The following is a 13171-nucleotide window of genomic DNA, read 5'->3' as shown; positions in this document are numbered from 1 at the left end:
AATAATTTATTGTCTTAAGTCATCTGTTAAAAGGCATATTCTTAATTATCAAGTATGAAACTATATGATTTGTTTTAAAGTTATATAATGAAAAATTTGTATTTATACTAATAAATAGCTAGAATAATAGCATGCTGATTAGTCATCAGCTTTTTAGTGATTGTGAAATTTTCAATTATAGTATTGCCTCCAACTTTAACAAATAATTTCCTTTAACAATAATTTCTATTTGGTCCTGATTTAATTTTGGTATTTGGTATCTGTCAAGGAAATTGTCCATTTCCTCCAGATTCTCCAGTTGTGTTGAGTACAGGCTCTTGTAGTAGGATCTGATGATTTTTTGGATTTCCTCAGTTTCCATTGTTATATCTCCCTTTTCATTTCTAAGTTTGTTAATTTGGATACTTTCTCTGTGCCCTTTGGTCAGTCTGACTAAGGGTTTATCTATCTTGTTGATTTTCTCAAAGAACCAGCTCCTGGATTCGTTAATTCTTTGTACGGTTCGCTTTGTTTCCAATTGATTGATTTCAGCCCTGAGTTTGATGATTTCCTGCCTTCTACTCACTCCTCCTGGGTGAATTGGCTTCTTTTTGTTCCAGGATTTTCAGGTGTGTCATTAAGCTGCTAGTGTATGCTCTCTCCATTTTCTTTTTGGAGGCACTCAGGGCTATGAGTTTACCTCTTAGCACTGCTTTCATTGTGTCCCAAAGATTTGGGTATGTTGTGCCTTGATTTTCATTAAATTCTAAAAAGTCTCTGATTTCTTTCTTTATTTCTTCTTTGGTCAAGGTGTCATTGAGTAGAGTATTATTCAGCCTCCATGTGTATGTGGGCTTTCTGTTGTTTTTGTTGCTATTGAAAATCACTCTTACACCATAGTGATCTGATAGGAGGCATGGGATTAGTTCAATCATCTTATATTTGTTGAGGTCTGCCTTGTGTCCAATTATATGGTCGATTTTGGAGAAGGTACCATGAGGTGCTGAGAAAAAGGTATATTCTTTTGCTTTAGGGTGAAATGTTCTATAGATATCAGTCAAATCCAATTGGTCCAAAGCTTCAATTAGTTTTAATGTGTCTCTGTTTAGTTTCTGTTTTCCCGATCGGTCCATTGAGGAAAGTGGAGTGTTAAAGTCCCTCACAATTATTGTGTTAGGTGCAATGTGTGCTTTGAGCTTTAGTAAAGTTTCTTTTACGAATGAGGGTGCCTTTGCATTTGGCGTATAGATGTTCAGAATTGAAAGTTCTTCTTGGTGGATTTTTCCTTTGACCAGCAAGAAGTGTCCTTCTGTGTCTCTTTTGATGACTTTAGGTTGAAAGTCAATTTTATCTGATATTAGAATGGCTACTCCTGCTCATTTCCTGTGACCATTGGCTTGTAAGATTGTCTTCCAGCCTTTTACTCTAAGGTAGCTTTTATCTTTGACACTGAGGTGAGTCTCCTGTATACAGCAAATTGTAGGGTCCTGTTTCCTTATCCAGTCTGTTAGTCTATGTCTTTTTAGAAACAGAAGGAACACTACCCAATTCCTTCTACGAAGCCACAATTACGCTGATACCAAAGCCACACAAAGATCCAACAAAGAAAGAGAACTTCAAACCAATTTCCCTTATGAACATCGATGCAAAAATACTCAATAAAATTCTTGCCAACCGAATCCAAGAACACATCAAAACGATCATCCACCATGATCAAGTAGGCTTTATCCCGGGAATGCAGGGTTGGTTCAATATACAGAAATCCATCAATGCAATCCACTACATAAACAAACTCAAAGAACAAAACCACATGGTCATTTCATTGGATGCTGAAAAAGCATTTGACAAAATTCAGCATCCTTTCATGCTTAAAGTCTTGGAAAGAACGGGAATTCAAGGCCCATACCTAAACATAGTAAAAGCAATATACAGCAAACCGGTAGCCAGCATCAAACTAAATGGAGAGAAACTTGAAGCAATCCCACTAAAATCAGGGACTAGACAGGGCTGCCCCCTCTCTCCTTATCTTTTCAATATTGTACTTGAGATACTAGCTCCGGCAATTCAACAACATAAGGAGGTCAAAGGGATACAAATTGGAAAGGAAGAAGTCAAACTATGATTATTTGCAGATGACATGATAGTCTACCTAAGTGACCCAATAAACTCCACTAGAGAACTCCTACAGCTGATAAACAACTTCAGCAAAGTGGCAGGTTATAAAATCAACTCAAGCAAATCAGTGGCCTTCCTATACTCAAAGGATAAGCAGGCTGAGAAAGAAATTAGGGAAATGACCCCCTTCACAATAGCCACAAACAGTATAAAGTATCTTGGGGTGACTCTTACCAAACATGTGAAAGATCTTTACGACAAGAACTTCAAGACTCTGAAGAAGGAAATGGAAGAAGACCTCAAAAAATGGGAAAACCTCCCATGCTCATGGATCGCCAGAATCAATATAGTTAAAATGGCCATTTTGCCAAAAGCAATATACAAATTCAATGCAATACCCATCAAAATCCCAACTCAATTCTTCACAGAGTTAGAAAAAGCAATTAACAAATTCATCTGGAATAACAAAAAACCCAGGATAGCTAAAACTATTCTCAGCAACAAAAGAAATTCTGGGGGAATCAGTATCCCTGACCTCAAGCAATACTACAGAGCAATAGTGTTAAAAACTGCATGGTATTGGTACAGTGACAGGCAGGCAGATCAATGGAACAAGATTGAAGATCCAGAAATGAACCCACACACCTATGGCCACTTGATCCTCGACAAAGGGGCTGAAAGCATCCAATGGAAAAAAGATAGCCTTTTCAACAAATGGTGCTGGTTCAACTGGAGGTCAGCATGCAGAAGAATGCGAATTGATCCATCTTTATCGCCTTGTACTAAGCTCAAATCCAAATGGATCAAGGACCTCCACATAAAGCCAGACACTCTGAAGCTAATAGAAAAGAAACTGGGGAAGACCCTTGAGGACATTGGTACAGGGAGAAAATTTCTGAACAGAACACCATTAGCGTATGCTCTAAGATCAAGAATTGACAAATGGGACCTCATAAAATTACAAAGTTTCTGTACGGCAAAGGACACCATCAAAAGGACAAATCGGCAACCAACAAATTGGGAAAAGATCTTCACCAATCCTACATCAGATAGAGGGCTAATATCCAATATATATAAAGAACTTAAGAAGTTAGACTCCAGAAAACCAAACAACCCTATTAAAAAGTGGGGTACAGAGTTAAACAGGGAATTCTCACCTGAAGAACTTCGGATGGTGGAGAAGCATCTTAAAAAATGCTCAACTTCATTAGTCATTAGGGAAATGCAAATCAAAACAACCCTGAGATTTCACCTTACACCAGTCAGAATGGCTAAGATTAAAAATTCAGGAGACAGCAGGTGTTGGAGAGGATGTGGAGAAAGAGGAACACTCCTCCACTGCTGGTGGGGTTGCAAATTGGTACAACCACTCTGGAAATCAGTCTGGCGGTTCCTCCAAAAACTGGGCACCTCACTTCCAGAAGATCCTGCTATACCACTCCTGGGCATATACCCAGAGGATTCCCCACCATGTAATAAGGATACATGCACTACTATGTTCATAGCAGCCCTATTTATAATTGCCAGATGCTGGAAAGAACCCAGGTATCCCTCAACAGAAGAGTGGATGCAAAAAATGTGGTATATCTACACAATGGAGTACTATTCAGCCATTAGAAACAATGAATTCATGAAATTATTAGGCAAATGGATGGAGCTAGAGAACATCATACTAAGTGAGGTAACCCAGACTCAAAAGGTGACTCATGGTATGCACTTACTAATAAGTGGATATTAACCTAGAAAACTGGAATACCCCAAACATAATCCATACATCAAATGAGGTACAAGAAGAAAGGAGGAGTGGCCCCTTGTTCTAGAAAGACTCAGTGAAGAAGTATAGGGCAAAACCAGAATGGGGAAGTGGGAAGGGGTGGATGGGAGGACAGGGGGAGAAAAGGGGGCTTATGGGACTTTCGGGGAGTGGGGGGCTAGAAAAGGGGAAATCATTTGAAATGTAAATAAAAAATATAACGAATAAAAAAAACAATAATTTCTAGCCATGTTACCATTTTTTTAAAAGCACTTCCTTTCTTTCAGAATAAACTACACAAATATAACAAATAATTACAAAATTTTAAAGCTTACTACTTTAAGCCTTTGTTATTTCACACATTGTGTGATTCTGAAATTTGTTAATTGCTTATTTGCTGTTTGGCTTAACACCTCTTTGGGTTGACCACATTTTACCATTAGGCTTAACTGTGATTACATAAATCCTGTCCAGACTAACTTTCACATTTGGATGCCAAATATTTACTGATACTTGGTAAGGCATCAGCACTTCTCTGTTCTGCAACCTTACCCTGTTAGGGATGTTTGAGTGTTATGACATGGCTGCTGATCTTTCCTGAAGAAAATAATTTAACACTAAGGCAGATACTGCTTTATTTTTAATACCCTAGTCTTATTCCCTCATTAGCAGGGAATGGGGACCATAAGAGAGTTATTTTGAACTCAGGTTCAATTCTGTTTTTTGTTTTATTTTGTTTTGTTGTTGTGTTTTGATTTGGTTTTTTTCGAGACAGGGTTTCTCTGTGTAGCCCTGGCTGTTCTGGAACTCACTCTGTAGACCAGGCTGGCCTCGAACTCAGAAATTCATCTACCTCTGCCTCCCAGAGTGCTGTGATTACAGGCATGCACCACTACCACCCGGCTCAATTCTGTTCTTACACAATAACCAACCATTTATTTCTCTAGGAAACTATGGTTCCTTACTAGTGGCTGGTAGGATCAGAATCTTAGCACTAAATTTTTTGGAAGTTAATAATAGGTTATTACTTCTTGTAGGCATTTGTACTAGACAAAGATAAGAAATACAACAGACAGTGGTGGCACACGCCTTTAATCCCAGCACTCGTAAGGCAGAGTCAGGCAGATTTCTGAGTTCAAGGCTAGCCTAGTCTATAGAGTGACTCCCAGGACAGCCAGGGCTACAAAGAGAAACCCTGTCTCGAAAAACATATACACACACACGCACACACACACAATAAAGATACAATAACAGATGCATAGATAAACAGACCAGAGCTCACAATGCCCCCCATCCAATAAATAAATAAATAAATAAATAAATAAATAAACAAACCGGAAGCCGGGAGGGACTGGTTGACCTCCTTATGTAAGTGAGTGAGTGAGAGAGAGAAACACAACTGAACATTCATTGTTCTCTGACTTAAGTATATCCTAACAATTTTTAATTCTATTTTTAAATTGATGAACTAAGAAATTTTTATAATTAGGAAGTCAAAATCATCTTAAAGTCTTTTATATTCCTCTAAGATTTCTCAGTTATGTCATCTGTCAATGTTTCATCTTTTTATATTAACATTTTCAATTTCTAAATTGCCAAATAACACTCTTTTACCATTTTAACTTATTTCTAGGTGCTAACAGCCAAAGAAAGGAAAACTCAAATTGATGATAGAAACAAATTAACTGAACATTTTATCATTACACTTCCTATGTTACTATCAAAGGTATGTAACATTTTCAGTTTTGTGATAATATGTCCCTTAGTTTGCTTTTGTGCACTATTAATGTAATTACCTTTTTTTTTCCTGCTTCCTCTAGTATTCTGCAGATGCAGAGAAGGTAGCAAATTTGCTGCAAATTCCACAGTATTTTGATCTAGAAATCTATAGCACAGGTCGGATGGAAAAGGTAAGACACTCTGAAATTCTTCTATTTCAGGTCGTTTTCATTGTCATCTAATGTCAATGAATGATGATTTTTAATTTTCATATATTAATCTAAATATCACAGTTTTTCTTTTTTTCCTCTTCAGCACCTGGATGCTTTATTAAAACAAATTAAGTTTGTTGTAGAGAAACATGTAGAATCAGATGTCCTAGAAGCCTGCAGTAAAACCTACAGCATTTTATGCAGTGAAGAGTATACTATTCAGAATCGAGTTGATATTGCTCGGAGCCAGCTGATTGATGAATTTGTAGATCGATTCAATCATTCTGTAGAAGACCTGTTGCAAGAGGTATGTTATAATGTTGATGGTGCATGTATTAACTTTGGTTAATAATTGTTCAGTATAGCTGAGTGTATGAGTCCCATTTATTTAAAGATCTGAAAGTCTCTACCAGTTTCAGAATTAGCAGTTCCACTGAAACAGTGCTAATAAAGATCAGCCTTTTGTAGTTTACTTTTCATGCTACGCTTTTCCTCTTTCAAGAAAAGCTCACCATTTATTTTTTTTCACATTTTGATATCTAGGATCCATTTACATTTTTAAATTACTGATTTATTATAATGTGCTAGTGAATAGAACATGCAAATTCAGTTGATAAACTTGTTCAAGGAAGCAGCACTCTTGGCAAATTGGTAATTTTTCTCATTTTTGGAGTGGTTTTCTATATCATGCTCTTACTTTTTTGTCTATAAGGCAATCTGAAATTCCTGTAGTTTATGTTTTGATGCTCTATATTTAGACATCTATATAACTGATTTTTTAAAAGAATTTTGTGATTTTTTTTCCAACATGACAATTTTTTGGTATTAAGTATAATTTTATTTATTTTTTTATTGGCTATTTTATGGGACCTCATAAAATTACAAAGTTTCTGTAAGGCAAAGGACACTGTCGAGCGGACAAAATGGCAACCAACAAATTGGGAAAGGATCTTCACCAACCCTACATCCGACAGAGGGCTAATATCCAATATATATAAAGAACTCAAGAAGTTAGATGCCAGAGAGCCAAATAACCCTATTAAAAAATGGGGTACAGAGCTAAACAAAGAATTTTTACATGAAGAACTTTGAATGGCTGAGAAGCACCTTAAAAAATGTTCAACATCATTAGTCATTAGGGAAATGCAAATCAAAACAACCCCGAGAATTCAGCTTACACCAGTTAGATTGACTAAGATTAAAAACTCAGGAGACAGCAGTCCTGATATTTCACCTTACACGAGTTAGAATGGCTAAGATTAAAAACTCAGGAGACAGTAGGCGTTGGTGAGGATGTGAAGAAAGAGGAACACTCCTCCACTGCTGGTGGGAATGCAAGTTGCTACAACCACTCTGGAAATCAGTCTGGCTGTTCCTCAGAAAACTGGGCATGACACTTCCAGAGGACCCTGCAATACTACTCCTCTGGGAATACCCAGAGAATTCCCTGGCATGTAATAAGGACATATTTTTTTTTATTTTCATTTCAAATGTTATCCCCCTTTGTGGTTTTTCCTCTGCAAACCTCATCCCTTCCCCTCTCCCCCAACCCGCCCACCCACTCCTACCTTACCACCCTACCATTATTTTGCAATCCCCTTCTAACTAGGACTGAAGAATCCACACTTTGGTCCCCATACTTTTTCGAAAGCTATAGAAGTAATTGATCAGTAAAATGTTAAATAATCTTTAAACCTTTTTCAGGATAAGACTAGCTCAAGTAGTAACTGATGTGTGTGCTCCTGAGGAACGCCCAGTACTCAGTCCTTAGTACTGAGAGATAGAGTACACTAGCTAGAACTTTAAAATACTTTAAAATACTCTCACATAGATTTGTGATTTCAGGGAATTTACAAAAGTGTATTACAAAAGTGTATAATGTCAAGGCTATTATATTATTTAAGCAGCAGAAGTTGATTATGTATAAATATGGCAGTTATAACTTTTTATTTGTTTTTATCTGTAGTGAATATAATCTTTTGTAATAGATTTTAGGCAGTTAAGCATTAATAGGCTTTAATATAAATTTGAGTTGCTATGAAAATAAAATCATTTTTCATTTTTATATCCATAGGGTGAAGAAGCTGATGATGATGATATCTACAATGTTCTTTCTACCTTAAAGCGTTTAACTTCTTTTCACAAGTATGTCATATTTAATATTTACATAAATTTAGCAAGTAGTATATTGGCCAATGAATAGACTGAATATTTGACTTCTTACAAAAATGATGTATTTCTTAATATCAAAGTATAACAAATTTTGTTCATTCCAATTTTCTCTGAATTTTATTATGTTCAATTACTGGTAGCATGAGATTTATTATTAATTTACTGAAAACTAATACTTAAGTACCAGGTATACTGTAATTACTTTAATCAATCCATATTATTTAACAAAATAAGTGGACTTATTTAATAATCTAGAATTTTATAAGTAATTTTCAATTGATGGTATTAACAATCTTGCTAAGTAAGAAATAAGATTGATAGGAAGATTGAGAAAACATTTTGGGAAAGTCATACAAGTTATTCCTCTGGACTTGTAGATTATTACTTGTTTTACCAGATAGAAAAGTTGGGTTTGATTAAGGAAACAAAAGGTTCAGATAAAATGTGCTTTCAAACTATAGTCCACATATCCCTAAAATGAGTGGTATATTCTCCACAAAGCAAGAAAAAGAGAATTGTGTTGTCAGAAGTTTGTTTGTAGCTCTTAACAAATTACATTTCAAAGGAGTTTCTAAAAGGTAGGGTTTCAGTTGAGTGTGGTAATGACCACCACTATTTCTACCTGCCTTTAAGGGAAAAGAATGGGCTCAGCTCAAGAGATGGAGGCCACCTTGTGCAACAGAGCTGTGTAGTGAGATCTTATCTCTACATGAGCGGAAGGAAGGAAGGAAGGAAGGAGAAAATAAAAAAAATCTAATTTTTTCATATAATTAAACTTATTGGAACCACTTCTGAAACTAAGCTCTTATTTTAAAACATAGCTTGTCATTCATGATAAAAATTGACATAGTCAGGCTGGAGAGATGGCTCAGTGTTTAAGAGCACCAACTGCTCTTCCAGAGGTCCTGAGTTCAATTCCCAGCAACCACATGGTGGCTCACAACCATCTGTAATGGGATCTGATGCATTCTTCCGGTGTGTGTCTGAAGACAGATTCAGTGTACTCATATAAATAAAAATAAATAAGTAATATTTTTAAAAAATTGACATAGTCATAGTGTAGTTCAAATTTCTGCCTTCAAAGCCTGGCCAGGTAGCCTCAAGGCAGGAGGATGTACTGACCATTCTGCACTATATAGTGAGTCCTAACAAAGATTTCCTTCGGAAGTCTGAAAGCCAAAGAAATGGCTGCACCATGGATTTTTCCATATGTTTTCCCATATGTTTCTATCTATCCTCTAGTATTATAATTCTGTCCATTTGATGACAGCAGATTTTTCTTTCAAATACATACATGTAATTATTTTAAATTGTTAAAGAGTTATTTTAAAATATACTTTTAAACACAGTAAAGTTGCAGTAAAGATGTTGTTGAAAACATCTTAGTGGAAACCTATCATTAAATATACAACTAGTGATTTATTTAATGTCTCTAACATCAGCTCTTGTTTCATTCTTTGTTTCTCTTTCACATTTGAACGTTCCTTTATGGGTCTTTTTCAGTTCTACAAGTAAATGAAATTTTTCTTTGTTTTTCTGCTTACTAAAATTGAGCTCAAATTTAAATTGTCCTTTATTCTAGATTAAAACTAAAACTTTTGTTTATTTTAGTGCTCATGATCTCACTAAATGGGATCTATTCGGTAATTGCTACAGACTATTGAAGACTGGAATTGAACATGGAGCTATGCCAGAACAGGTAGGGAATTTTTAAGGTTCTTTCTGTGATTTAGGAAGCTAAAGTACTCAGGAATCAAAGATTTTCCAAAGCCTGTTGCAGAAAATAACTGATAACTGTAATGCAGCTAGCTTCTTTGACAGTTATTGTCCTAGTGATTATAACTGTTAGGTATGTCTTATATTGAAATGCTTTAAAGTAAGAAAAGATAAACTAGTTCTGTAACAGTATATCTTAGAAATTAATGTCAAGGTAAACATTGCTGGAAAAACTATTAATTACTATAATACATTTCTGACTATACCAGGTTGTAAATACTGATGGCACCAGACCTTTATTTAACATGGCTTAATTTTGTAGTTAAAAACCATTGTTAAAATGTCTGTAGTAGGTATTAGTACTTCTTGTATTCACATTCAAGTTTGAGTGAAAAGGACAAGTTTTTTTTTGTTTTGTTTTGTTTTTTTTTTTGCCTAATCTGAGACTTAAGTAATTATCTTAATTCTATGTGAGAAATAGAAGACTTACTTAGTATATTACAGATACTCATGAGACATAACCTTATGTTTATTGGTAATGCTTAGGGATTATCTGATTCATTCCTATTTGAGAGGGAAGTTTACATAATGCTTTATTATTATTAAGGTGATTAGAATTTCAAGAGGTAGAATCGAATGATAATTTTATATTAAAATCCACAAAACACAGGCATGTCATCTATGTCTGGGACAATTTAGAAGGGTGCAGGGTATCAGTTAGTCCGTGAGTTCAAGACTCGATCACTAAATGTTGCTAATGTATAAAATAAAGAATAAACCTCAACCAAGACAAAAATTTTTAAAAAGCAATATTTTATTAGTGGTATAATTGATTATTTCAGTTGTCTGACATAATTGAGGTGTATAATTAGTGGCAGAGCACTTACCTACTGGGTACAATGCCTTGGATTAGATTCCTAAAACTGCAAAATGTGAAAATAAAAAATTATTTAAATGTTCCTGATCCCACTTTTAATAAACACAGTGTTCCTAAGTAGGTACTTCGATTTGTGAAAAGAGGATAAAATCTGGGTAAAATGTATCACATTTGAACATTTCTTTATGAATGAACAGAAAAATGAAGTTTGAAGCTATTTTCTTCTTCCACTTATTAAAGCTGAACTCAAGATTTTTCTTCCACTACAGAATAAAGTTAATGTGTTTACGTTATTTTGGCACGTGACTAAGTGTTTAACCACATTGTTTACTTCATTTATTAATATACTTCGGTTTTCTATTCTGTCTTCATCTCACTTTACAGTGACCTAAATGTGACTCACTCATGTTTTCAAGCTGTTTCTTACAAAATTAGTAAAGGTATTCTTTTGTTGTTTTCTTTTTTTTTTCTTCAAGGAAAGAATAAAACTAACACATTTCTGTTTAATGAGATTATAAACCTGTCAACATTTATTTTTAGTCCACAAGACCATTATTAGTGTCTTAGCCATTGCTCGTATGACAGTCTTCATAATCCTGTTTTCTGCTCTTACCATTGTATAGGTGTTCTTTTTCCTTCTATTAACTTTTGGTTTTTCGAGACAGGGTTTCTCTATGTGGTCCTGCCTGTCCTGGAACTCATTCTATAGACCAGGCTGGCCTCCAACTCAGAAATCCACCTGCCTCAGCCTCCCAAGTGCTGGGATTACAGGCGTGCACCACCACACCCGGCCCTTTTTATTTTTTTTTTCTATTAACTTTTTTTAATAAGAGCATACTTACGTTGTATGTACCTTGACTTCTCTTGGACTCATACTCTGAGTCTTTATCCAGGGGGCTTATGTGACTTTCAGGGAGTGGGGGACCAGAAAAGGGGAAATCATTTGAAATGTAAATAAAAAATACATTGAATTAAAAAAAAAAAAACAGATGTATGAAGTTTAAAAGTATGATGTCACAGCTTTAGGATAAGTGGATGATCAAAAAATTTAAATTTACCTATTCTAATTTTTTTATTCTAATTATTTTTAAGTCATATTATAAAGATTTCCTTATAAAAAAATCCTTTTATTGTCTTCATTTCTATTTTTTAACACTTTTACACTCTACATTCTATATTAACTACATCAATTAATATGTATATGTAAAATTAATTTAAGCATCATTTGCATCAATTACTCCCAAACTAAAATAACCTAGTATTAAATGGTCTAACTTTCTTGTAACTATTAATAAGAAGCCTTTTGGTTTTACGACACTGATATTCTGGAAAATACCAGCTAGTTGTGTGTTAAACTATTCTAAATTTTATCTGGATGTGGTATATTTCGAAATGGATTACACATTCTTGCAAGAATGAATATTAGGTGATAGTCTGTCCTCGGTGTATTATGTCAGGAGGCACATTGGTACTGAATATGAACAAAGTATTTTGTACCATTACTATATATGCTAACGGAAAAGGAAGAAGAACAAACAGAAACATTGTCTCAATTTGTTCACTATTAGTGATATTAGATCACTTGGTTGAAATAGAATCTATAAAATTTTCCCTATGTAGTTACATTGTACTTTCTAATTCATAGGCTTTCAAAAAGTTCCTTAAAAGTATATAAATAATGCTGTTTCTTGGTGAAGATTGACATAATTTTATATCATTTGTATAATCTCATCTGAATCTGCGTTCATCATAAAACAGTTTCTAAAATAATCACTTTTTAATTCTCATTTTGTATTTGTTTGACACCCTAACATATGGAAGAACATTACTCTCTAAGGAACATTACTCATCTTTTCTAATTTCAAAATATTTTTTATTTTATTTATTATCCATATACTATTATGTTATATATCATCATTATTGATACTGATTTTGTTTCTTTACAGATTTGTAAGCTCCTGTGCTCTTTTCAAACAAGGTTCTATGTGCATTTAATACTTTTTGAGTACTTCTAGTAAACAGGATATACTTAAGCCATCTGTACACACAAATTCTTAAAATATAAGAAGTATTTTAAAATAAGTTTGTTCTATAAAACAGCTAGTATTTACTGTAAAGAAAGCAGATGTTCTAAATCATTTTAATCTCCTCATACAATATTTTTATAAACTAAAAGCAAAATATATTTAAAGTTATTCCTTTTTTGCTTTGTGCCTATTTCTCATTGGTATTGGCTTTATAAGCAAGGTAGATAGCTCACGCAGCAGCCTGACAGCCTAAGTTTGATTCCTAGGTTCTAGAGGAGGGAGAAAACTGACTCTGCAGATTGCCCTCTGACCTCCACGTGGATGCCATGGCATGTGCACACCCAAAATAAATACATACATGTGATAAATATCGTGTTTAGCATCTGAGAAAAATAAAATATTTTAAAACTCTGCATTAATGTATTATGTTCATAGCTCCAAGAAAACCTAAAACATTTGAAAATCAATAAAGATCATTTTAGTGTTATTATCAAGCAAAATTAAAAAAAAAAAAAAAAAACAATTGAGGCCAGGTGTGGCCAACATACCTTTAATCATACAACTTACTGTAAATTCTCAGCTAGCCCAGTCTACATAAGTT

The 13171-nt window shown here is 34.4% G+C and overlaps 1 protein-coding gene across 4 annotated transcripts in view; it reads left to right on the top strand.

Moving 5' to 3' along the window:
- Nucleotides 1-13171, top strand: part of Stag1 (stromal antigen 1) — a 757688-nt gene that overhangs the window by 684951 nt on the left and 59566 nt on the right. For all 4 annotated transcript variants that reach the window (XM_052187537.1, XM_052187535.1, XM_052187534.1 and 1 more), the window contains 5 exons: nt 5481-5573; nt 5668-5757; nt 5882-6085; nt 7853-7923; nt 9562-9649. In XM_052187537.1, coding sequence (XP_052043497.1) covers nt 5481-5573; nt 5668-5757; nt 5882-6085; nt 7853-7923; nt 9562-9649 — 546 coding nt within the window. The remainder of the gene's footprint in view (nt 1-5480; nt 5574-5667; nt 5758-5881; nt 6086-7852; nt 7924-9561; nt 9650-13171) is intronic.

The sequence above is a fragment of the Apodemus sylvaticus genome, chromosome 7 (genome assembly GCF_947179515.1).
Source record: "Apodemus sylvaticus chromosome 7, mApoSyl1.1, whole genome shotgun sequence".
NCBI lineage: Eukaryota > Metazoa > Chordata > Mammalia > Rodentia > Muridae > Apodemus > Apodemus sylvaticus.
This window is presented reverse-complemented; position numbering and strand designations above follow the sequence as displayed.